General features: G+C 36.6%; 1 protein-coding gene across 17 annotated transcripts in view; it reads left to right on the top strand.

The window, feature by feature from the left end:
* Positions 1-25,158, top strand: part of Rbfox2 (RNA binding fox-1 homolog 2) — a 268,933-nt gene that overhangs the window by 156,548 nt on the left and 87,227 nt on the right. The window contains exon 1 of one of the 17 annotated variants that reach the window (XM_076855115.1): positions 15,620-15,744. The exons of the other annotated variants lie outside the window; for them this stretch is intronic. Within the exon in view, the coding sequence (XP_076711230.1) occupies positions 15,700-15,744 (45 nt within the window). The 5' untranslated portion in view covers positions 15,620-15,699. Of the gene's footprint in view, positions 1-15,619; positions 15,745-25,158 lie in introns of those variants that run through there. 17 annotated transcript variants of the gene reach the window in all.

Here is a 25,158-nt window from a genome sequence, read left to right as displayed (position 1 = left end):
TATTGTTCCTTAATTGATTTAAACATGAACTTCTAACTTAAAGTTTTTATTTTTTTAGTTTTAAATATTCATATAGATAATATAAAAACAGTTTTTAAAGAAGTGGTGTCACATGTTGTATTGGTATTACCTTTGGTAAAATAAACACCTATCTTTTGATAATCATATTTTGGTTTTTGTTAATATGATTAAGGGGAACTTCCTTTAGAGGTAGTAAAACTTTCTTGTTTTTATTTTTTTAATCCTGGGGATTGGACCTCAGGGTCTTATACATGCTAGAGAACTGTTCTACCATTGAGCTATAGCACCAGAACAAGAAAACTTTTCTTTAACTCTTAAACTCTGATAGTCAAATGAAATGTGCAAGTCTTTATTTTTTCTTCTTAAAAAATAATTTTCAAAGGATGTTAATTAAAAAAAAAAAACTAAGTAAACATTCTACTGAGGGACAATCTCTTAAGTTCTGTCAACACTTAGTTAATACAGGTTGAATGTGTCTTATCTGAAATACTTGGGACCAGATCAGATTTTAGAGTTTTTTGGATTTTGGAATCTTTGCATATTTATTGGTTAAATTCCCCTAATCTGAAGAGTCAAAATCCAAAATTTTTGGAACATTATTTTGGTACTCATTAAGTTTTAAATTTAGGTTTTTGGATTAGAAAAGCTCAAACTGTATATTAAGACACACGAGTCATAAATAAAAATGCTATTGTTATACTTATTTTGTCCTATCTATATGCTACTATGTGATCAGTGAACACAAAGAATACATTGTCAAGTCCATCAAGTATTTGATAATTTCACAGGAAAAAAACACATGATATTATAAATATTGGGTGCAATCATTTTAAAAATATAAAAGTTATTGGTTTCAACACTAAATTAATAATTGTAGATTCATTGCACATGTAACTGCATTTGATGATCTGGGCACAGTGGCACATTCCTGTAATCCCAGTGGCTCCGGAGGCTGAGACAGGATAATTGCAGGTTCAAAGCCAGCCTCAGTAATAGCAAGGTGCTAAGCAATTTAGTGAGACCCTGTCTCTAAATAAAATTCAAAATAGGGCTGGAGATGTGGCTCAGTGGTTGAGCGCCCCTGAGTTCAATCCCCAGTACCAAAAAAAAAAAAAAAGGTATTTGATGAAGTTTTGACACGGGTGAACATTTGTTACACTACCCCAAACAAGATAATGAATATATTTCTCATCCCAAAGGGCATGTAAAGGTATATAAAATACACCTTTGGTACCAAATAATCATATTTACTTTAAAAAAAAAAGGCACTCACTTATATAACCATGTAGTTATAAAAATCAGGACATTTAATATAGGTTCCATTATTATATCTGCAGCCCATATTCTAATTTGCCAGTTGTCCCAGTAATGTTTTTGATAGCACAGGTAGAATTTCCTTTTCATCAATTGCTGTTTTTAGTCAGTTAATTATACACTCACATAGTACAGAGAAATCTCACAGGCCTTCTTTTCTCAATGTCATGCAAAACTATAGTGTAGCATCATAACCAGGGTATTGACAGTACCGTGGTTATGATGCTACACTGTAGAGATGCAGAACCATTTCCATCACCACAGGGATCCCTCATGTTACCCTCTCATGGCCACACCCACTTCTCATTCACCTCCTTTCCCTCTTAACTAATGGCAGCCATGAATTTTTTTTTCATTTCAATGATTTTATCATTGCAATAATGTTATGTAAAAGAGATACATATAGTAGAATCTCTTTAGGATTGAATTTTTTCATCTCGCTTCTAAACCAAACTTTAGGGAAATTTTTAGGTTGAATGTGTCTTATCTGAAATACTTGGGACCAGATCAGATTATATAGTGTTTTTCTGGTCACTTTGAAAATATAAAGATCAATTTGCCGCATGTGTGGTTCTGGCCGGATCCCTGGCTCTTCTAATTTATCCACTGCACATGTCCATTATATACATTGGCTGCAGTTTGGTAACTGTTATTTAGCATGATGTTACTTATTCAAGTGTCAGCAGTTTTAGCTTGTTTCCTGATTTGCCATCATTCATGCTTGGCTACCTTTTTAAAGCTGAAGAGCAGTATCTTGACTGGGCACAGCGATGTACCTATCGTCCCAGTTATTCAGGAAGCTGAGACAGTAGCATCACTGAGTACAGGAGTTCAGGGCTATCCTGGACAACATAATAGACCCTGGCTCTTTATTAAAAAGCAAAACAAAACAAAAGACAGCATATTTGGAAAGTTAATATATGCCCATGGTCCTTTAGCTGAAACCCTTGAGGTCAGATGTGCATCATAATTTGTAATCTTTTGGATTTTAGAAAGTATATACAGTGCATATGCTCTCTTGTTAGGGTACTTACTAATCTTTTTGCAGCTAAACGTTTTTTGGATATTCACATCATAATAGCCTTACGTCCTCATTGGTTTAGGTCATGTTTAGTACTAAATGAATCCCTCTTCCACTGCCACAGGGAAGTGGGGGAGGAGAAAGAAGAAGAAAGATATAGTTTTGCAGGACTTTGGAATTAAAGATAAGAGGTTTTGGACTTCTGTAGGTAGGGTACTCCACAGTCCTAGTCAGAGTAAAATCCCTTGTTTTTATCCCCAAACTCCCCACTGTTTAACCCCTAAGATACTATAGGTCTGAAATTGCCATTATGAAAACAAAAGCAGCTATTGATTTAATCCTGTTATATGGTGTTGATCTTAAAATTGTTGGATTCATACTAGGATTTTGGGTTTAATCCTGTAAGGATCAGACTAACTTTCATCTTATTTATCCTAAATCCTTCTTTAATCTTATTAATTATGCCAGGCTGTTTTCCCAAAGGCCTGTGTGTGTGTGTGTGTGTGTGTGTGTATTCATAGTTATTTTCCCAGTGATATATCTTATGTCTGTCCTCTCTTTGGAAGAGAAGTTCAGCTCTCTCCTGAAGAGCTGTGGAGCTGTGCAGCACTCAGGAGCAGTGCTAGTGTGGCAAGAACAACCCCAGTGCAATGTTCTTTCACCCAAGACTGGAGGAGATCTTGGCACGGCCTCTGGAGGGGAATCTAGCCTGAATCATGGATTTCCTGAGAAGACATACACAACTTTTATGAAAGTGGGATGTTACCAGAGGCTATTAATCAAAAAATATGGGATGAATTAATTGTGACCAAGACACCACATTTCTACAGTGGAATAGAAAAATGAGTCCTTAACTTTTGACCTTTGCTCTAAAATTGTGCTGTGTGCATTTGAAAAAGGAAGTACACATTCAATCTTGGGTCTTTTGCTTCTACTTTGCAGAATATAACTGATTAGGATCTTGTGCACTCAAGGACTATCCAAGCAAATAAAATGATAATTCCTAGGTAACCATAAATTATTATTTTTTTCTTATTTCTGCTTTTAGGGGTAGGAAGTTTTGTAATTGGATCTAAACATTGATTCAGGAACCAGTAAGCCTGTACTAGATAGTCTTTATTGAGGTTCACTGTGATTGTGTTTCCTCTAGTTATCTGGTGGTATTTGTTATTGTTGTTTATAACTAGCTTGCCAATATTATGCAGTTTTGATTTGGAGTGCTTAATCTATATTGTTATAAAAGAATGGTTTTATGTCATGGGATGAAAACCCTGGTAGACACTAGTAACCCTTCTATGTTTATTTCATTTATTGACTTAATTATTATAGGATTCCTATATATAAAAGATATAGCAAAACCACTATATTATGCATTAAAATAAAACTGATCTTATATTTTGATAATTTATATTCAGCTATTCTTTATTTTTTCCAAATGAGTTGAGTAAACAGTCTTTTATGTTTGTATGTTTATGAAGGTTTACTTTACCTATTTATTTAAAATAAAATTAATGGAATTCTGTTGTCAAAAGAAGAGTCAAGTTTTCATTAATGAAAATTGTCTAATGCTGACACTGTGGTCTTGAAAAGTAGAAAAAAATTGTTGGCAGGAACTAATTATATGAACTGGAAAAATTAAGGCTAAGGAAATCATTTTAGGTATGGGGTAATTGTATAGATGCATGCTTTGGCAGAAGTGAGGTGGGGCAATTTTAATTTCTAATCCGCTTTGGGGGAAGCTCCATATCAGGGCTGCACAGAAACATTCAGGGAAAGCAGCTTCTTTATCATAAAGGGAATTTTAATTTAAAAATGTTCTTGCATCATGAGCAGAGTCAGCGACAGCTGGCTACACTGGTCATTTATCTCCTTCAAACCACGTTACCAGTAATTGCTGCATTAAATCAAAGTCAGAAGAGATTACAGGTCTGAATGGAGCAAGGGGCTGGTGCCAACCCAGGATTCCCACACTGCAGCGTTACTGCCATCAGAGCCCTGTCCCTGTCCCTGGTAGGATGAGAGGCAGGTGAAGCCCTTAGATGTTGACAGTTCATCTGTAAGGCGCGAGCATAATCAATAAGACCCAAGAACAGAGAAGGTTACTGTTCAAAACCAAGTGGTCTACCTCTTCACTTAGCTCTTTCTTTGTTTTGTTTTTGTTTGTTTTGTACTGGGGATGGAACCCAGGGGTGCTTTACCACTGAGCCACATCCTAGTCCTTTTAATTTTTTTGTTTTGAGACAGCGTCTTGCTAAGTTGCTTAGGGCTTTGCTAAGTTGCTGAGGCTGTCCTTATTTCTCCTGCCTCAGCCTCCTAAGCTGTTGGGATCAAGGTGTGCTCCACTGGCGCACAGCTTCAGTTAGCTTTTTACATTGAACACAGGGAGTGGTTTCTCATTGTTTTTCAGTGTTATGGGAAGATTCACTTGAGATTTGCATGGGCATAAAAATCACTCACGTTGTCTCAGTTCCTTAACACATTAATATTCCCTTCTTGGTTAGTATGTTCTTTTCACTTGACTCATTTCAGCATAAATTTATTGCCCTACACTGGGTATGTGTAGAAGCCTCCCACATCCCTCTGCTCCTTGCCGCCTTTCCTCCTCCTAGCACAATTATATAGCTTGCTACATGCTCTCTCTTTTCTCTGCCTGATGTCGGGGCCACTTAGTCCTCAAATATGGGTCTGACTTCATAATTCAAATAATTCTCAATCTCCCTTAATATACTTCCTAAAATATTAGAGATGATGATGACAACAATGATGATGGTAACAGCTTCAATAATTTAATAATTACTATCTGCTGGGCTTATTCATAAATTGATTGAGTTATCACAACCTTAGAAGATAGTAGTCTTACTTTTTTCAGATGAAGAACTTCAGGTTAGATAGCTTTTCCAAAATTATATAGCTGGGAAATGATGGTGCTAAGATTTGAACCCAAATGATGTGACTTCAGAACCCTGGGCTCTCAAGCACATGGTGTGCGGCACCTGCTGTGTGCTAGGGATACCTAAAGGAATAAGACAGACTACTGGGAACCTGCCCTTCTAGAGTGAGAGAGACACAAATGATGTGTGTGACAAGTTGAGGAGGATATGTGCAATTGCTCAGGAGGTGCGGCAGGGTCTACCCTAGACTACAGAAAAACCTGTTCTCTTACTCCTGCCTAAATCTCATGCCTAATTTGCTGTCATACCCTTGTTTTTCTTTTTTTTTTTTTTTTTTAAATTTGTTTTTTAGTTTTAGGTAGACACAATGTCTTTATTTCATATTTTTGTGGTGCTGAGGACCGAACCCAGTGCCTCACAATTACTAGGCGAGCGCTCTACCTCTGAGCCACAACCCCAGCCCTCCTCGTCCTTTTCATAAGATTTTTCTCTGTAGTAGTTTAGGATAGATTTTGATTTTACCCTGTCTCCCTGTCACTCCTCCCTCCTCCGAAGAAAGCAGCTAACCTTCCAAAGACTCATTTTAATAAGTGGAGCAGGAATTCATTATTTCAATTTGCTAATAGCTCCGTTGAGGTATAATTAATATACAATAAACTGCATATATTTAAAGCTTATAATTTGTAAAGTTTTGACATATGTACAACCATGAAGTTATCACCACAGCTAACATAATTAACATTAACATCTCTTAAAGTGTCTTCATGGCCTTTTGTAAGCCTTCCAACATCCCCTCCCCCTTGCCCCTTTCCAAGCAACCACTGATCTGCTTTCTGTTACTTTGGATTCGTTTATATTTTCTAGTATTTTATATAAATGTAACCATAATGATAAATACTCTTTTTTTTTTGACCTGGCTTCTTTCACTTATCAGGGGCACTCGAACCACTGAGACACATTCCCAGCCCTATCTTGTATTTTATTTAGAGACAGGGTCTCACTGAGTTGCTTAGTGCCTCACTTTGGCTGAGGCTGGCCTTGAACTTGCGATCCTCCTGCCTCAGCCTCTTGAGCAGCTGGGATTATAGGCATGTGCCACCGCGACCAGCTATCATAATTTTTTTGAGATTCATCTGTGATCCTGCACATGTTGGTGGTTTATTCATTTTTATTACTAAGTAGCATTTAGTTGTGCACATACACAATTTGTTCATAATTTATCTGCTGATGGGTATTTGGGTTGTTTGTACTTTTAGGCTATGCAGATCTTCTGAGTTTTCACTCAAGTACAAATCTTCATATGGTTATGTTCTTGTTTCTCTGGAGTGAACTCTTAGAAGTGGAGTGCATAGATCATATGGTAGGTGAAAGTTTAATGTTTTAAGAAATTGCTAAACTATAGGGGAAGTACAGGGAATGTAGTAGACCAAATTATGCCATGTGTATGTGTGAATATATCACAATGAATCCAATTATTATGTATTATTATAACATGCCGATAAATAAATAGAGGCCAACTTGTTTCCACATTGGTTATAGTCCCAGAAGCAGTGTCTGAGACATTTAGTCCTCAGAGGCTTGTCCACAGTTGGCATTGTCAGTCTTTTAATTTTAGTCATTCTGTGAGGTGAGTAGTGATATCATTGTGGTTTTAATTTCCTTTGAATATGATATTAAGCATCTTTTCATGTTCTTATTTATCATCCCTTGTTTACTGCCTTCTTTAACCAAGTGTTTAAATCTTTTGCCTACTTCTTTTTTTCTTTAAATTGGGTTGTTTTCTTATGGTTGAGCTTTGAGAGATGTTCTTATGTACTTGAGATGCCAGTCCTTTATCAGATAACAGGCTTTGCAAATATTCCCTCCTAAATCATGGCTCGTCTTTTTATTTCCCTTGGTGTCCTTGGATTAGCAGAAGTTTTCAGTAAAGCTCAGTTTGTACTTTTATGGGTTTTTTTTTTTTTTTTCTAGTGCCACTTTTTGGTGCTGGGGATTAAACCTGTCATCTTGCATTCCACCATTGATGTGCACCCCAGTTCTCATGTCATATTTTAGTTTTCTCTTGAGAGTCCCCCCCGCCCCCCCGCCCTGGAAGTCTCGTGTTTTACCTTTTTAGGTCTATGGTCCATTTTGGGTTTAATTTTCTGTATGGTATTACTTTTATTTTGTATGGCTATCCAGTTGTTCCAGTACCATTTGTTGAGAAGACAATTCTTTCCCCACTCAATTGCCTTTGCACCTGTGAAGTTATATTTGGACTTTCTATTTTGTTTCATTGATGTTTTTTTCTTTTTTGACACCAGTATCACTCTGTCTTACAGAGTGTACTATTCTTCTTATGAATATTATGGGATCTAGTGGACTTCAGAAAAGCAATAAGTTTCACAAACATCAGAACATTTTAATTAATTAATTAATTGATTTGGTACCAGGGATTAAACCCAGGGGCACTTAACCACTGAGCCACATCACCAGACCAGAACATTTAATTTTAGAACATGGCTAAGGAAAAGATAATCATAACCTTTAAAAACCTATATGGTACTTGAATAATAATAGAATGAAGTGGAAAGATATACCATGTTCGTGGTCTGGAAGACTTAATAGTTTTGAATATTAACTCTACCCAAATTATCTGTAGCTTCAGTGTAATCTCAGTCAGAATCCTGGCCAGAGTTTTATAGAAATTGACAAACTGATTATGAAGTTCTAATGGAAATGTAAAAGACCTGGAATAGCCAAAATAATTTTGAAGAAGAAAAACAAAGTTAGAGAACTAATACAACCTGATTTCAAGCTATAATGAGTTTGGTATTGGTGTTGGTATTGAGGTTATCATACTTGTATACAGTGAGACTGTGACAGTTAGATTTTGATGTGTGAGTCTTTCTCGAAACCTAATGGTGTAAAACAGTTTAATCATTCATTCACAGTAATGTGGATCAGGAGTTTGGATGGTTCTGTTTCAGTTTGGGTTGGATCAGCTTGCCTGGGATAGTCTAGAATGATACCACTTTCACATCTGGCAGTTGGCAGGTTGGTTGGTCTGGGAGGCTCAACTAGAACAACTAATTTCTAATCTACTTGGTCTTTTATCCTTCAGGCTTCTTTACATGGTAGTATCAGGGTTTCAGAGAGGAGCAAGAGAGGGCATGCGAATGACAAGTCTCTGCTTGTGTCACATTTGCTAATGTCCCCTGGCAATGTGAGTCATGAGGCTAAGGCTAAATTCAAGCAGTAAAGGAAAATGTTCTATTATTGTTTAAGGAGCTGTGAAATATTGTGAACATTTTTTTTTTTTTTTGCAATTAACCAGAAATTTTTAGTTAATTGAGGTAAAAGTTTTAATGGAGGGGATAGTCTTGATTATGTGATGTGATTGATGTATGATATATCTGAATTCATTTGCAGACATATTCCCCTAACAGTATTAGGATATTTACCATTGTTTTCTGCTTTACAAGTTACATTTTGGATGGAGAGTGTGACTCAATGGTAGAGCACTTGTCTAGCACACAAGAGGCCCTGAGTTTGATCCTCACCACCATAAGAAAAATATGTTACACTTTGACCCTTACTCTCTCTAAATTATTTTTCTGAATTTAAAGTAATTTACTTATGGTCATTTATGGATCCATTATCTAAAATGCTTGGGGCCAGAAGTATTACCGATTTTAGAGTTTTCAAATTTTAGAATATTCCTAATGTGAATATTTGTAGTCTAAATTGCTCTGAAATTTGAAACATTTTTTGAGCTGGTGTTAGTGCTCAGAAAGTTTTGGATTTCAGACCTTTTGGTTGGGGTTGCTCAATCTGCACTGATTTAGAAAGAAAGAATAACGAAAGACACTTCTAATAAAAAATGCTGATTCCTTGCCTCATGATTTGTACACTCTCACCCATGCCTCTACCCCTAAACAGAATAACACAGCTCAGCCTCACCATGGTCTCTTCTGTTACCCCATGCTTTCTTTCCTCTCATGTGTCATGTGAAGGAGTGTTATGTACTTAACTGCGATTTTCAGTGTTCTGGTAGATATAAGTTAAAGATTTCTATTGGTGTAAAAAATTCAACAATTTTCATATGATAGAGAACTTTGGATATTTTAAAATAGCTTTTTGACCTCTTTTTTGAGGGGATACATTTACCTGCTTGCCCTTCTGTAAGTGCCTGAATATGGCTTTGCATGTGCCATACTGTTTTATGCACTTAGAATGCTATTCCACTATCTCAAAGCCCACCACAGCTCCCCATCTATATGGAGAACTCTCTCTAATTTTTCTCAGTTTATTTTAAGCATTAATTTCTTGTAAAAATATTCCTGGTTTCCCTCACCCTAGAAAATGAGATGGTAGCAGTGAAGGTTTTAAGGTGCAATTGCTGTTTTATTTTCCCCCAAGCTATTATTTTTAGTATGACATTCATCAGACGGTATTTTGATGTTTCTTATTTTCTGCTTTTTCCCCCTCTATATTTTCAGCTCTTTGAGAGCTTTTTCCCTTCTTTTGAGTTCACACAATGTTGGGGATGTCTTGGTTGAAATGAATGAAAATTGAATGAATGAGTCTTGATCTAATGGAAGGTCTGTACATGGTGCCTCTGATTTATAGGTGCAAGTTATCGCAGACCTTCTCTTTCCATATGCTAATGGTACATACTGTGTAAAAGACATCAGCTTGGTTGAGAGAAATTCAAAGATGAACTGACAAGTCTTAGCTTAAAAAACCATCTAATAGATAAGACTGTACACTTAAAAACAAATAGAAAGTACCACATAAGTTCAGAGAAAAGAAAAAATTACTTCTTGTTGGAGATAGCAAGGAAGATGAGCTTTGTGGAACAAATGGCATTTTAAGGTAGTTAAGGACCCACTTTCAGATTTGGAGATTCTGAAATGGATAAGAAAACAATGTGGTCAAAGGCACAGAGGCAAAAACCAAAACAACAATGGGGAGTTGAATGTATCAATAATTGTTCTTGTACTTTTTTGACACTTAGAAGGCAAAGAACTATCCTAAGATAGAAAGAGTTAAAATTCATATGCAGGTTTTATGTCTGTTTTTCATTCTTGATCCAGAATGTATCAATTTGGCTATCATCATTTTACCCATGTTACTAAAACAGCTCAATCAAAACTCTTTGAGCTCCTGTTTGCCCAATTCAGTCATTTTCTCCCTAAGCTCTCATTCTCTTTAACCTTTCTGCTTGATACTGTTATATATTTATCTCTGGTACCATGAAATACCTTCCCTAGTGTAAGGAATACAGGATCGAAGAAAAGGAACAAATGTTCTGGCTTTTGTGACTAGTTCAGGATCCTGCTTGGTCTTCTTATCCTGTTTCTATTTCTGCCTTCTGGAATGAGTGAGTATTCCTTAAGGTTCTATTTTCAGCTCTTTGCCTTCTATCCATGTATCACTCTCCCTCCCCACTCTGTCTTTCTCTCTGTCTCTGTCTTTTTTGGGGGGTGGGGGGAGTACAGGGTTGATATTCATCAAATGCTGTGGACCACATCTATATGGGAGACAAGTCTCAATTCCATGACTTGAAAGAGATACCTATCTCTTAGCTATCTCTCTTATTATATTCCTTTTGGATCTCCATTTCTAATGCTGACCTCTGGCTACAACCCTGAGTGCCTGTTAGACATTTTCTATTGAATATCCTTCCACAATAACTTCAAATCAGTTCCTGCTTTGAGTTTTCCTGGTTTAGCAGTGTTGTTCTCACTTGGCCAGTCAGCCTCTCAGGGCCCAAGTGGTACATTTACCTTTCTCCTGCACTCTGCGTGTGCACACCCTTCAGTTCCTGTGTTGACTGTCTTTGTCCTGTGTCTTACGGGTATGCCTTCTTTATTCCTGTAGCTCGTGTGTGTTTTTGCACTAACAGTTCATAGACTGCTGTAGTTAATACCCTCAAGGATTGTAGATGTATAGATGATACTTTAGTGTCATCAGTCATGTCCTCTGACACAGGATGTTTGTTAGGTTGTTTATTTTGTCCTTAGCAAAATTTAACTTTCATAAATCTCATACTTCTAGATGTCTTGCTCTTAAATCTCAGGTCTATCTCTAGGTCTAGATCCATTTCTCTCTGATATCATCATACTCTATTTAATAGACTATTCTGGTTGTGCCAGTATTGAAACCTATATTGAAAAATGAGTTGATGTACATGGCTCTGCTAATGAAATGTGTGGAGATATACATGAAAAGCTATTTTCTATATTCATACTTTTAACTGATCAGGACACAAGAACTTTTTTTGGGGGGTGGGGGGCTATTGGGGTTTGAACTCAGGGGCACTCGACCACTGAGCCACATACCCAGGCCTATTTTATTTTGAGACAGGGTCTCGCTGTGTTGCTTAGCACCTCACTGTTGCTGAGGCTGACTTTGAACTCACAATCCAATACTATAAAAGCTTTTATAATATTGCAGAGTATATACTTTTCCAAACAAAGTGAGTTGGCATCATCAGCAAATAACTCTGAGCTTATTGTGGAAAATTAACCATTTTATTTCTGGAATTAAAAAATATAGGTGGTGCTGAAGATTGAACCCAGTACCTCACACTGCCAGATGAATGCTCTACCACTGAGCCATAACCCCATCCCCTATTTCTGGAGTTTTTGAGGGAATATGATAGTATTTAAAATTTAAAGGAAATATCCAGTCTGTTCTGGGGGAAGAAATCAAGTGTAATTTCTGAGTTGGGAAATATTTTTTTGTTGTTGTTTCTGTTTTTTAAAATCACATAGGAAAGTGGACAAAATGCTGAAACAGTGATGTTAAGTTAAGCTTTTGATCTGTGCATAGAATTTCTTTATGTTAATCTGAATATATAAGGCAATGTTACTCTGCTCAAAGACTATAAAGAGGAGAGTGAGGGCCTTCAACTCTAAGATTTGTAATTTTTGTTGTAATAATTTGTCTTTCAGATGAAAAGTTGACCTTTCTTTCTACAAATATTAGAATTTTGGTTTGACTGGATTATTGGTCTTTTAAATTGTTCAGATTTTTAAAAATCTGAAAATCCTATACCTCATGTTGCCTTTTTATTTGTTTCTGTTTCAGAAACAAGTGAGTAAAAACGCAACATGAGGTATAGGAAGCTAAAATTAAAATGTTTAATTATTTTGCCATTTTTCTGAAGGGCTGATTATGTAAACTAGAGCTGGGCATAATTTGGGCAGAATCTAGGTAAGACATCTGTTTGAGGTGGTTTATTGTCTATATTCTTCTGTCCCAAGTGAGAATTTATAGTTATGCCAGCATGTTAGCTAAAGCAAGTATGACAGTATAGAGACCCAGAGAGTATTATTAATTATTATTATTATTAATGTTTAAAATACCTATAATGAAAGTGGATCTATTTTGGTTCCCTTAAACTTTTAACAAGATAACTTATAATAGCTAATAATAATTTCAAATAATATATTTGAAAAATATAAATTTATATCTAAAGTAATAAGAGAAAACCAGCTACCCTTTCATCCCATCCACCAGAGGTATTGGTTTTGTCTCATTTGTATTTTTGAGAGAGATACATACATACACACACACACACATATGGCATATACTATGTATATTATATAGTGTATTAATGCATACATATGGCATATGTCAGTGTAATAAGTTTTATGTGCATATATACATAACTTATAAAGCTTACAAATTAGTAAGTAAGTAAGTAATTATACTCTACACTTTATTCAACAACATGATTTTTTCTCTTAATATTGTTTTAGTCATGCCTTTTCACCTTATATGATACAGATCTATCCTCAAGAAGAATTTAAATCTCCAGGAATTGACTCAGCTTTCCTATAACCTATTTGGGGATCACTTTTATGCTTAAATTATGTCAGTTGTTTTAGGATTTGAATTATTGTCTGTTATCTTAGTATATTACCACCTTGGAATTTCATCTTGTGTAATTAATCTACCAGATACTGAATTGGATTAACTCATGAAGTTGTAAGTTTGTCTGTAGTTAATAATTATGACCCTCTATGGTTTATAAAAGATTATAATCATTTTTCAGTCTTCATCTCAAGAGGAATCTCAGAAGATTTAATAGTGATTTAAGATACTAGTTTATAAGTATACATGTGACCAGATATGCTATTGCTGTGTATGAAATGTAGACTGAAAATGAGATGATGCAGTGTCTCTAATGGCAATTAGAGAATTGATTTAATTAGAGGAGCAAATATAGTGTGCAATTTTATTACAGAAACATTCCCTTTGTCTTTTTTGGGGGGAGGGAGCGGTGCAGTGCTGGGGATTGATCAGGAGCCTCACACCTTCTAGGCAAGTGCTGAACCACTGATCTACATCCCCAGCCCCCTTTTGTTATCTCTTAATTTGCCATTTCAAGTTGCTGTTTAAGATAGCTTTATAGGGACAGTGAGAATGTATACCACAGTCCTTACGATGTGGCCAATCAGATCCAAGATGTTATGAATCTTTGATAATCTCTGTGAAGATTTGGCCAAGTAGCAGTCTTAGAGTTTTAATCATGGGAAAGTGGAGACTTTATAAGTGTTTTTTTAAGAAAAACTTTTAAAAAATATCCTTCTACTTATAAGATGTTGCTTACAATGTTGAGTTTTGTGTAATAGCAATGTTTTACCTTTTGCCGTTGCCTGTATATTCTGTTCTCTTTCTTCCATAAACTGGGTTCTATCCATTTCTCAAGTGCTCAGCATAATACTTGTGAGTAATAGATGTTCAGTAACTTTTTAAAAATTATGTGGAATCAATTTATTATTGTTCCTCATGTGTAATACACAAAGAATCAGTACTGGCAATATAAAGGTAATCTAGTGTGTTGTTTGATCCCTTAATCTGTTAGAATCGATTTAAGATAAATGTTTAACCAAAAGGACTATCTTTAGATTGGCTAAAACCATTTTAACCCTTAAAAAACAGTTTCTTTTGAACAATTCTAAAATAAATTACAGTGACCATAAAAGGAGAAAAATTGCAGTAGAGGCAGGTGGGACTTGGTAATACATAAATTCTCACAGATGCCCTCACAGTTGCGTTTAATCCTCACAGTCTAATCCTAGGAACGCATGTTGTAATATTACTGGCTCTCCAAGATTAGGAGGTCATAGCCTCTGAAACAAGGTTAGAATTATTCATCATTTTGAACTGTTGAATACTTGTCCCCAACAGAGAATTTCTTAACAAAAATGGTTAACTGATGTATCTCTTAATTAATATTCGTTTTCACGTTCCGCTTACTCTGTGCCTTATTTTCTAAGAATTATGCAGCAATTCTTTGGTTTTAGAAGTGCCATTTAGGCTCTGAAGCCAACTCTAACCTGCTGTGCTTTGTTTAACTAACCTCACATCTGTCCCTTTTGTTACTTTTTTAAAATACTGGTTGTAGAAATATGTGTGCCTATGTGTGTTGTACATAATGATGGCATGGTGGTTATAGCAGCTTCCTAAAAGAGGAAAAGCAACTGGCTTTTCTGAAAAGACCTTTCCACCCCCACCTTTTTGCAGGCAGCCAGAGTTAATCCCTCCAAGTTTGATTGGAACAGCTGAGCCAGTACCCTGCATATCTGAAGGCCTCCAGTGGACTCATGTTGCCTCAGAGTTGGGGCCACCTTCCTCTTTTCTAGTGCTGATCCTGCCAGCTGTCCCAGCTTCTGTAAAAGCACAGGGAGGAGGGTGTTAAACGATACAAAAACATACAGTGTCATGAAAGGGATCGCTTTACTGCATGTATCAGTGTGACTCTTTTCTCCCATTTCTTTCCATAGCAGAAGGGGTTTATGCTGTTAATCCTAACACCTGTCTGCCGGAGACAGTGAGAAGGGTGTGTGTGGTGTGTGCGTGCGTGCATGCATGCGTGTGTGTGTGTGTGTGTGTGTGCGTGCCTGCGCGTGCGTGCTCCCACCCAAGAAGGAGTAGAGAAATAATACCAGTCCCATCTGCCTTTCCATGTCCTGAATTGGGAGTGTTCCCTCTGACGCACTCAAAGCCTGGGACATATATAATATTTTGGCACCCAGATACCTTGTGCTTCCTACCGTTTTTGTGTGCCACTTTAAGAAGCCCATGTTCCCTTCCCTGGCAGTCATTCTTTGCCTCTTGAGTTTCTGGTGAAGTTGTCAGCTTCAGACCAACAGTAACAGCAAATCTCTAGTGTAGTTTTCAGTCTGTAACTACTAACGCTGTCGGAGCCTTTTGCTTTTCCCTGAACATCTCTTCTGTGTATTCCTGAATCCTTTTGGGCTGGAGGCCTGGTCTGAACCAAGCTCCAACTTCATCAGCTGAGCCAGCATACCTATCAACAGCGTAGACTGGAAGTCAGCCAAGGATTTTTTTGGTGCTCCTAGTTCTTTTGGACAGGACAGCCAGATCAAACAAGGCAAAAACTTAGTCGGTTTTTGTACTGTCTTTATCTGAAGTTCTTTTCCCCCCCTTGCTATGTATGGTGTATATTGTATGGATTATCAATATCCTGTTGTCCAGGTAAGCTGAGGGTTATAAATTGTTTGTTTACTAAGTACTCTTTGGCGGATGTGAAGGTTTTGCAGTGGAATGAAATGCTTATAGGGTTTCTGTCGTTTGACCTGGTACCATTCAGGACACAGATTTCCCAAGATATTTTGCTAATTTGCTGTAGCAGGAGGTTTGAATTTTACATTGTTGGTGCTGGACAGGGGTGGTTGACTTTCACCTCTAGAAGTTCCGAAACTTCAGAGAGATTCTCGTATGAGAGAGAGAGAGAGAGAGAGAGAGAGAGAGAGTGTGTGTGTGTGTGTGTGTGTGTATCTCTGTGTCTTAAAACAGGGTAGGCTGGGCAATACAAATGTAACACGACAAAGCCAAAAGTATTATAGTAAACTTGAGGCTTCATTTTGGGCAGAGGAGAGATACAGATGGCAATTTCCAAATGTTGCTGGATTTTTCAGAAAGGTAATATATATTAGGGAGCATTCTCTTTACATACAGACTATGTTAGACTATTTTTAGTTTAACATTTTGGATTATTTTGTGATAAGTGGCATTTTAATTAACTTGTAATCCAGAATCAGAAGATATTAGGGTATTATCAAGCATATACCTGAATATCTATTTGCCTTGGAATTAGTAGCAATATAGTAAGTCAAATTGAAGTTAAGAGTCTTGGATTCTGGCTCCAGTTATTGTAGTTAATTATCTCTATGCTCATCTCAAACAAATTCATTTTTCTTGACTACATTTTCCTATAAAATGAAGGGGTTTGACCAGCAGATATCTCGTATGTTAGGATTTTTGATATATTAGTTGTGCTGAAAACTAGAATAGCAAAATAAAAAGTTAATACAGTTAATTATGAATTATAGATACTTCTTGGTTTCTTAGTTTTATATTTTGTTTTTCATGGCCATCACCAATTTTTTTTTTTTTTTTTTTTTTTTACTTTCAAATGGTCATTTCTCTAATCGTTGGCATCTGTTACAGATTGGGCAAGAACTCATAGGGTTAAAAGAAATGACAGACTAGTACAACTTGTTAGGAATTTGAGGCCCCAAATCTAAACCAAGCGTGTGTGTGTGTGTGTGTGTGTGTGTGTTTTGATTGTGGATGAAACCTAAGACCTTGTGCATGCTAGGCTAGTGCTGTATCACTGAACCACATTGCCATCCCTAAAACAGGTTATTTAGAATTGGGCCCGCCAAATAAGCTCTCCAGAGTACACTCAGCTCGCATTTGTGTCTGAAGCTTCCAGTATTGGATTGTGGTTATGCTTCTCTTTTATTCAAACACTTCAGTTTGTATTACGTGTTTTATATAACGGTTTCCATTATTTTTGATTATACAAGTTAAGAATGTGTTACTTTCACTGTAATGAGACTTTGATGTATTTGTGGATTTCATTTATGCACTGTTTTTCTACTGACACAAAATAGTGGATTGGTCTTTCTAACAGCTTAAGACTGGAAGTGTCATGAGACTAGATTAGAGGCAAATCTTCTTAACAGTAAATATTGATGAGCTTCTGACTAGAAACATCTGTAAAGAAGAAATTCCTGAGACCTAACTAGCAAAGTATGGGACTTGTAATAACTATAATGTATATAAAATTATATGAGGAAAAAGTGAGTTTCCAAAAGAATTGAGGTTTTATAAATATGTGAAAAAAAATAATTATAGCTTGTAAATCAATTTGTTAGGGAAAAATTGACCAACTCCCCCAAAAAAATTTGCAATGGGAATTAAAGAATTTCCATTTAGAAATCATGACATGGTTTGATAAAGTCTTTTGCAGAAATTTTACTTATTCTTGATATGGTGAATTTGCCACCCTTTTGCCACATCTTTTCTGCTCGTTAAGATTTAGTACTGGTGTATGTAGTACTCAGTATGTGAAGCCGCGCCTTTCCTGGCTTTGCTTCATTTAGTAGGTTTATTCTATCGGAAATTAAGGGAGCTTAGAAATTCAGGTAATGGGATGCTAAAATTTAAGGGTATGTCTTCTGTTCCACCACATCAGCAATTAATGGGATTGAGAAAAACAATTTTAATTGAAGAATCCAAAGCTATTTTATAATTTCATTTATTAATTCTGTTGAGATAGCAATTTTCTTTCAGCACAATTATAAATGAGCAGCAGATAGGTATTTGCTTCACAAACGCCTTAACTGTAGTTATAAAATATTCTTTTAGCTTTTGTTATATTCTTATACTTAGTTAAATCAAAGCTCCTCATTGCATAATACTTGTGGTGGTGTGTATCAGTACATTATGCAACTGAAAATTATTAAGAACATGAAAAATAGTGTTTTTTAGGATTTGCACCCATTTTAATAGAGCATTTTTAGCATTGATAGCATTGAGATAATGAAACAAAGTGAGTTCAATAAAGCATTTTACACACTTGACTTTTCATTGCTCGTATTATTAATAAAATCAGGCTTGTCTTATTTTTTTGTGCAGTTGAGCCAGGCACGGTGTCACACATCTGTAATCCAAACAATTTAGGAGGCTGAGAGAGGAGGATCATGAGTTCAAAGCCAGCCTCAGAACTTAGTGAGATTCTAAGCAACTTAGGGAGATCCTGCCTCTAAATAAAATATAAAAAAGGATTAGGGAGGTGACTCAGTGGTTAAGTGCCCCTGGGTTCAATTCCCAGTACTCCGCCCCCACATAGGTGTACAATGAAATTTCTTATTATAATTTTTGTATTACCCAATCTGGACAAAGTATAAAATATAGGAAAAACAAATAGATAAAGGCTTGCTAGATTTTATTTTTAAAAGATTGAGTTTAGAAAAAATCTGAGAAACTGTGACTGAAATTATTCTTCTAGACACTCCTGAATTAAATATTTACCTACTCTGGCTAGATGGATGAAATGTAACTGTTGTAGCAAATTGAGTACATTGTTTATTATCTTAGTTTATCCTTAGTGAAAAGATGTGATAATGGGCTACTTTGCCTGCCACCTAGGCAGCAATGGGGTAGATGGAGGACAAAGAAGGAGGGTCTTAAATTATTGGAGGTTTAGCTAAAAGTCCTGATTTGAGAGTTTAGTACAACAAAAGACAGCAGAGGATATTAGGTGTCTGGAAGATAGAGAGACAGAAAATCACCTACCTAAAAGGTACTGTTGGTACTGAGGTATGTTTTAGTGTCAGAATGCTGGAGAATGAATCAGTATGTACACTGTCCATTTCTTTGCAGGAAGCTGACCTGGGTGTACAGTGATAGATATGTTCTTTATTTCATATTTTTTCATTGTGAATCATGTGTCATGTGTGTTTTGAGCTGTGCTATGTGCCGGACACCGCCAGCTCAGAGTATAAAGGGGAGCAGGCGGCAGAGTCTCCAGTAAATTAATAATAGAGACGTCATGGCAGACCTCAGGGTTAGGAAAGCAGTGTGCTTCAGTTTTCTCTGCCTGATCATTTATTGTTTTTTTGATAATCCAGTTATTGATATATTTGTTTATATCCCATTCCTTTTTAATATTTATGTGAAAACCTTTTCCTTAATTTCTCACGGAATACAGAGAATGTAGACATAATTTCAGTTGTGTAAATTACTCTAGTTCTCTAGAGTTTGGGATGTCTTAAAGATATAAAAGTAAGTTATCCAAAACTAGACATTAATTCATGACATAGTATTTTCTAATTCCTCTGGTCTTACCAATGGCCTAGTATGTTATTTGTGATCTTATTCTAGAGGTTGGGTATGGGGGGATGAGAAATAAATGATTATTTTTAAAAATAAACATACAAGGTTTAAAACTGTTAATTTCAAATTTTTCTCTCACCTTTCTTTCTCTATGTAACTAACTGAACCCTGCCTAAACTAGAGAGAAGAAGCTAGCAGACTGTAAATAGAGTTAGCTCTAATTTGACTTCATTTATATTAAAGGGAATGTTGGGGCAAAGGTTAGAGATGCTTCTGGGAAGGTATTTAATACGTAATAGGTGTAAATTGTTATTTACACTTAGTTAAGGTTATTGTATGGGGGCGTGTTATGAAGAGCTTTTCTACTAACAAGTTTTTATTATTGCAGGAAATGCTAGACCTTTAATGTTGCTTTTCACTTGGGTGTCAGAGGCAGCCTGGGAAAATATGAGCAAGCCCTGCCTCTCTTCAGGGACTCTTGGGCTTGCTTTTATAACAGTGCTGTTACGTGGGTGGAAGGTAGGGAAGTTGAGTCACAACTATAAAGTTGTGAAGAGCAAGAACATGTAAAGTTGTGTGTGTGTGTGTGTGTGTGTGTGTGTGTGTGTTTTAATTAGTGGGTATTATTCTGTCGAAAAATCTCAACTATTCCCATAAAGCTGAAAATAAAACCTTTTCTCCCACTCTTTTTGTATATCTTACTTTACACTTCAGCTTTCTAAAAAGATGCTAAATGAATTTAAGAAATTTGAATATATTTCTAAACATGCTTTTGAAAGAAATAATGTTTCTATAATAGTTTTATAACTACAAAGTTATTCTTCAATCTTGTGGTTCCATTTGTGCCTATGTAATGGCTGGAGATAGAAATCAAGGCATTGTTCCATGTTATCCCCCATTTACAGTGCATTCAAGCACTAGGTTAAGAACTGGGGTGTGACATAAAACATGATTTCTACCCCAGACTGCTTGCAGGCTAGTCAGAATTATGCAGAAATAATAAACTCCAGAGGTTATGTCCCTTGGTTAGGTACTAAGGTACTGTGTGCACACAGGTGAGGGGGTACCTAACCCAAATGTGGGAGCAGATGGAGTCAAGAAAGAGTTTCTGGAGTTGTAGATCCATGAAGTAAACCTAACCAAACAGAAGTCATGATGAAAGAGAGAGGACAGAAACATGGTGTGTGAGGCACCCACTGCAGTTTGCTCAGGGTTTGGGGGCAGGGAAGGACACTGGAGGGGACCGACAGTGCCTCTGGACAGGTGTTCTGCAGCCAGATTATATTTTAGGTTCCTGTTTAAGAATTAGGATTCTTCCACCCTGTCAGATGTGGGAAGCAGTTGAGGATGTTTGTCAGGGAAGTGGCATGAGGAAATTTGCATTTAGAAAGAGCACTCTGGAGGTAGTGGGTAGTGAGAAGTTTGGGTGGGAAGAGTGGTAGACTGAAGGCAGAAAAAGTAGGGAACAGTTAGAGAATAAAGAGGTCAGACTGATTTTGTGGTAATATGATGGAAAGAAAGGGCATACCAAAGAAATCAAAGGACCCTAAGCTTCTGACTTGTTAAGTTACTGAATAAAGATGAGGAGCCCATCACTTTGGGTTTGAATCTGAGTTCTGAAGCTTGCTAGCTTGGGTGCCTGGGGCAAGATGCTTACCCTCACCTAGCTTAGTTTTCTCATTTTCAAAAAGGATATTAAAATATCTCATCATTGTCGTGAAGATGAGGTGGATTAATTAGTTATCTAATCTGATTCATTGTGTTATCAGATGCCACCTCAGAGTAAATTCTCAAGAAATGATAGCTGTTTTATCTGTCATGAAATTTAACCATTCACCAGGAAAGCAACATGGTAGAATGAGTGCTAGAATCTGAGCTTCCCACAAGTAGAAATATTCCCTCCTTGTCTGTATTGCTTTCTCCTTGTGCCTGGAGCAGTGCTTGACACACAACACTCAGATAGTTGTTAAATGAATTAATGATTCAATTGAGAATCAATTTAGCTTTAAACTTTTAAATAATATAAATTTGAAGGGTTTTAAAATGTGGTTGACCATTATTTGGCAGTTGGATATTTTGATCTGTAGTTCGGGAGAGATGTGTGCTGGAATTGGAAGTGCAGGGGGCATCTGAGTAAATGGTTGGCAAGTGAAGTGTGGAATGAGTTAGAACACGGCAGTGTGGTTGACAGTGTTAGCTTCTTTGAGGTTTCTACCCTTTTAGAAATCTGATGAATAATATGGTCCTCTGTACAGAAAGGCACATAAGAAAAACAAATTTCCATCAAGTACCTATGTGAGGAACTGTGCATTTGGGGTGAAGAACTTCTAGCATGCAATAAGAAGTGGTCAAAGGGTGATAGAAGTTGAAGAAAGGAGTGAGCAAGGAACAAAAAAGATCAGGAAAGTCTGGTATTATTTGAAGCTAAGAGCAAGAGTTTCCTGAAAGAGAGAATACCACAGAAAAGTCAAAGAAGATATAAATGTTTGGGCTGGGACTATATTAGTGCTTGCCTTGCATGCGCAAGACACTGGGTTCAATCCCCAGCACCACAAAAAAAAAAAAAAAAAAAAAGAGAGAGAGAGAGAGATTCATTGAATTTGGCTATTATTTGAAGGCCTTTGGTGATTTCGGTAAGATAAATATCATTTGAGTAGTTATGGGGAAAGGCAATTGGGATTCTGAAGATTGCACGAAACATTGACAAAATTGTCAAGAAATTGGGACAACTAGAAGTGCTTCTTTCCTTCATTTGTTTATTGAACAAATATTTCTTGAATACCTGCTATGTCCCAAGTCCATTTTGCTGGAAGCTAGAAGTTGATCCGAAGGAGGATACAGTTTCCTCTAGCTGACAATCATATAACATGTTTTTATCTTCCCACCTCTCCAACCCTCCAACCTATGCCTGTCTTTCCACTCCTAAGCACACATGTGCGCGTGTACAGAGAGTGCGCCCTTAAATGAATTTCTCCTTGGTATATTCTGGGCACATTTAGCCACCTAAAGATTCCAGTTGTTTTGCTTTTCTTTCTCTTGGGCACCTGGGAGCAAATTGTCCTCTCTGAATGCCAGTCATTAAAGTCAGGAACACACTCAAAATCTCATTGTCCAGTGCTCACTTGGGTTCTGTGTTTTAGGGGGTTTATAATAATCATTTTACCATTTTTCACTTGAAGCTTGTATAGTCTCTTTCTTGCACTGTATAATATTGGTTCTAAGTGTGGGAATGCAGTGTGGATCTTGAGCCCAAGGAAACCCTTATCCTAGTTCTAGACTCTTCGCATATAGGAATCTTTGATTTGTCTTTTTATTAAAAAAAATTCTCCTCGGGGCCTTGTCTCTTTCCAGGGTACTTGGAGATTGCATTCACACCTAGCAGTCAAGGTAGCTGGACTTTATTAAGGTTAGGAGTATATATGGTAGTGGTGATGGTATGTGGGGTACATCTGTCTTCTTGTTTCTGGGGGCTTTTTGCCAAGAGTAGTATAGTGGACCGGTGGATGCAGAGAATGGTATAACAGTGATTTGCAGGTTTATTTCATGTATTAAATCTGAAAACACAATTTTCCCATAAATATGATTTGCATTTTTCCAGAAGTATATTGCTTTCAGCATACTTGACTTCCAGTGAAACTTACCTAGCCCTTTTCTACTTATTCACTTTGTCTTTGAAAAGATTTAATTGCATTTTATCTCCTTCCAATTGGCTTTTCAGTTGCAAATTCCAAGAGCACTAAATATTCTGTCTTCCAGAGCACTTCTAAATAAGAACAGACTTAGTTCTGGTCTACTTCTTTGTTTCTAATTTCCTTTGTAATATTTGAAAATAAGGTCATTCTATTTTTTAAAAATATTTAATTTTTAGTTGTAGTTGAAAACAATATCTTTATTTCGTTTACTTATTTTTTATGAGGTGCTGAGAATCGAACCCAGGGCCTCTCACATGCTAGGCAAGCACACTACTGCTAAGTCACAACCCCAGCCCAAGCCCCTTCTTTTATATATATTTATATGTTTTGGATTATACTAAAGGTATACAGATATATGTAAAATGCCAGAAGAGTGCCTGACATCTTGTTGTAAATAGCTGATTGTGCTGCTATCTACAGATTCTATAGATGGCTGTGTAGTTACTGTGTTCTTTTTGGAATTGTTTTTAAAATGATTATTAATAGGGGAGAACACGGTGATGTAGCATTGGAAAATTGCAAACTAATGGCATTATACAGGACATTTTATTTGTTTGTTTGTTTGTTTATTTAAATTTTCGTTTTAGCTATAAATGAATCTTTTACTTTATTTATTTATGTATTTATTTGTATGCAGTGCTGAGGATCAAACCCAGGGCCTCACACATGCTAGGCAAGTGCTCTACCACTGAGCCACAACTCCAACCCCTATACAGGACATTTTTAAAAACCTGATCTACATTGTGCCAAACAATTCTCATGGAGACAGTAACAAACTATTATTCTCAGTGATTACTGATTTTAAATTTTTATTTCTTGTGTATTTATTTTAAAAATAAGAAGCTTAATTTTAGAATTAACTCTGATCTTTGGATAGTCTATTTGAGAAATTAACATAATAAATGTGGCAGAACTTAGGATCCTATCAGATTACTAAAAAAAATTAGGGAATCTCAATGTTTATGAGACAAATGACAAAGTCATAAAATCATCAAACATTTACATAATGAGCATACATAAAGTAAGGAGATTATGAAATTTATATGCAGAAATTAAAGAGTCCTCCAACGTCACTAAAGCAGGGCTTCTGGATTGAATTCCCTCTTTGATGCTTTTTTCATTATATCTTTTTAATAAGAGAACTTTAAAGAAACTCCTGTGTTCAGTAAACATTCTCTTAAACCTCCTATTTATAGCACTCTGTAGTAACAGTATTTACAGTAGTGACACAGATGCCAGTATACATTTAAGAAAGGATTTATTCTTTTTCACCAGAGGTTGGAACACAGGTGAATCCCTGTTACCCGGAATTTTTAATGAAGCTGGAAGCCTTAAGCAGTCAAATTTATGGACACTTTCCCATACATCTGAAGTTTCTTAAGCGGTCCTATTTGTAGACACCATTTTCAGAATCCCCAGTTCTTATACAGTAGGTAGGGGGGGGAAAGCACTTTGCTGACCACCTCCCTGGAAGTTGAAGTCCTTTGCCTCCTTGGGCTGGTGTGGTTTTCTAGGACAAATGCTCTCTTGTGTATTTCCCTTAAGCCTTCACATCAGCGGTCATTAAACACCTCCTGCTTCACATTTGTCATTAAATCTACTCTATCTATTAACTGTACATCACTGAAAAAAATTTTTTTGTTTCCTTTTTGTGATGCTTAGGGATGGAACCCAGGGCTTGGTATGTGTTAGGCAAGCTCTCTACCACTGGGCCACACCCCTGGCCATGGTGAAGATTTAAAAAAAAAAAAATTTTTGTTTCATTTTTTATGTATTATCACATATTCATGGTCGTAATCTCTTAAATCTGCATTAATTATAGTGACTTGATATGAATGCTTTCAGTGCAATATCATTAGTGTCCCCGTCACATCCTTAAAATGTGCCAGCACATGGCCTGCCCCTCCCTCACTCTCCGCTTCCTTCCCCCTACACACACACACACACACACACACACACACACACAGGAGCACACGCGTGCGCAAAGCAAAGTGCACACCAAACTGCCATTCTCCAGCAGGCCTGCTTCTGGAGTTGGGAGCTGTCAGCCTGCTGGGAGGGGTGGGGGGAG

The sequence above is a fragment of the Callospermophilus lateralis genome, chromosome 4, assembly GCF_048772815.1.
Source record: "Callospermophilus lateralis isolate mCalLat2 chromosome 4, mCalLat2.hap1, whole genome shotgun sequence".
Lineage (NCBI taxonomy): Eukaryota > Metazoa > Chordata > Mammalia > Rodentia > Sciuridae > Callospermophilus > Callospermophilus lateralis.
Note: the sequence above shows the minus strand (reverse complement) of the source record. Positions and strands in the feature narration are given on the sequence as shown.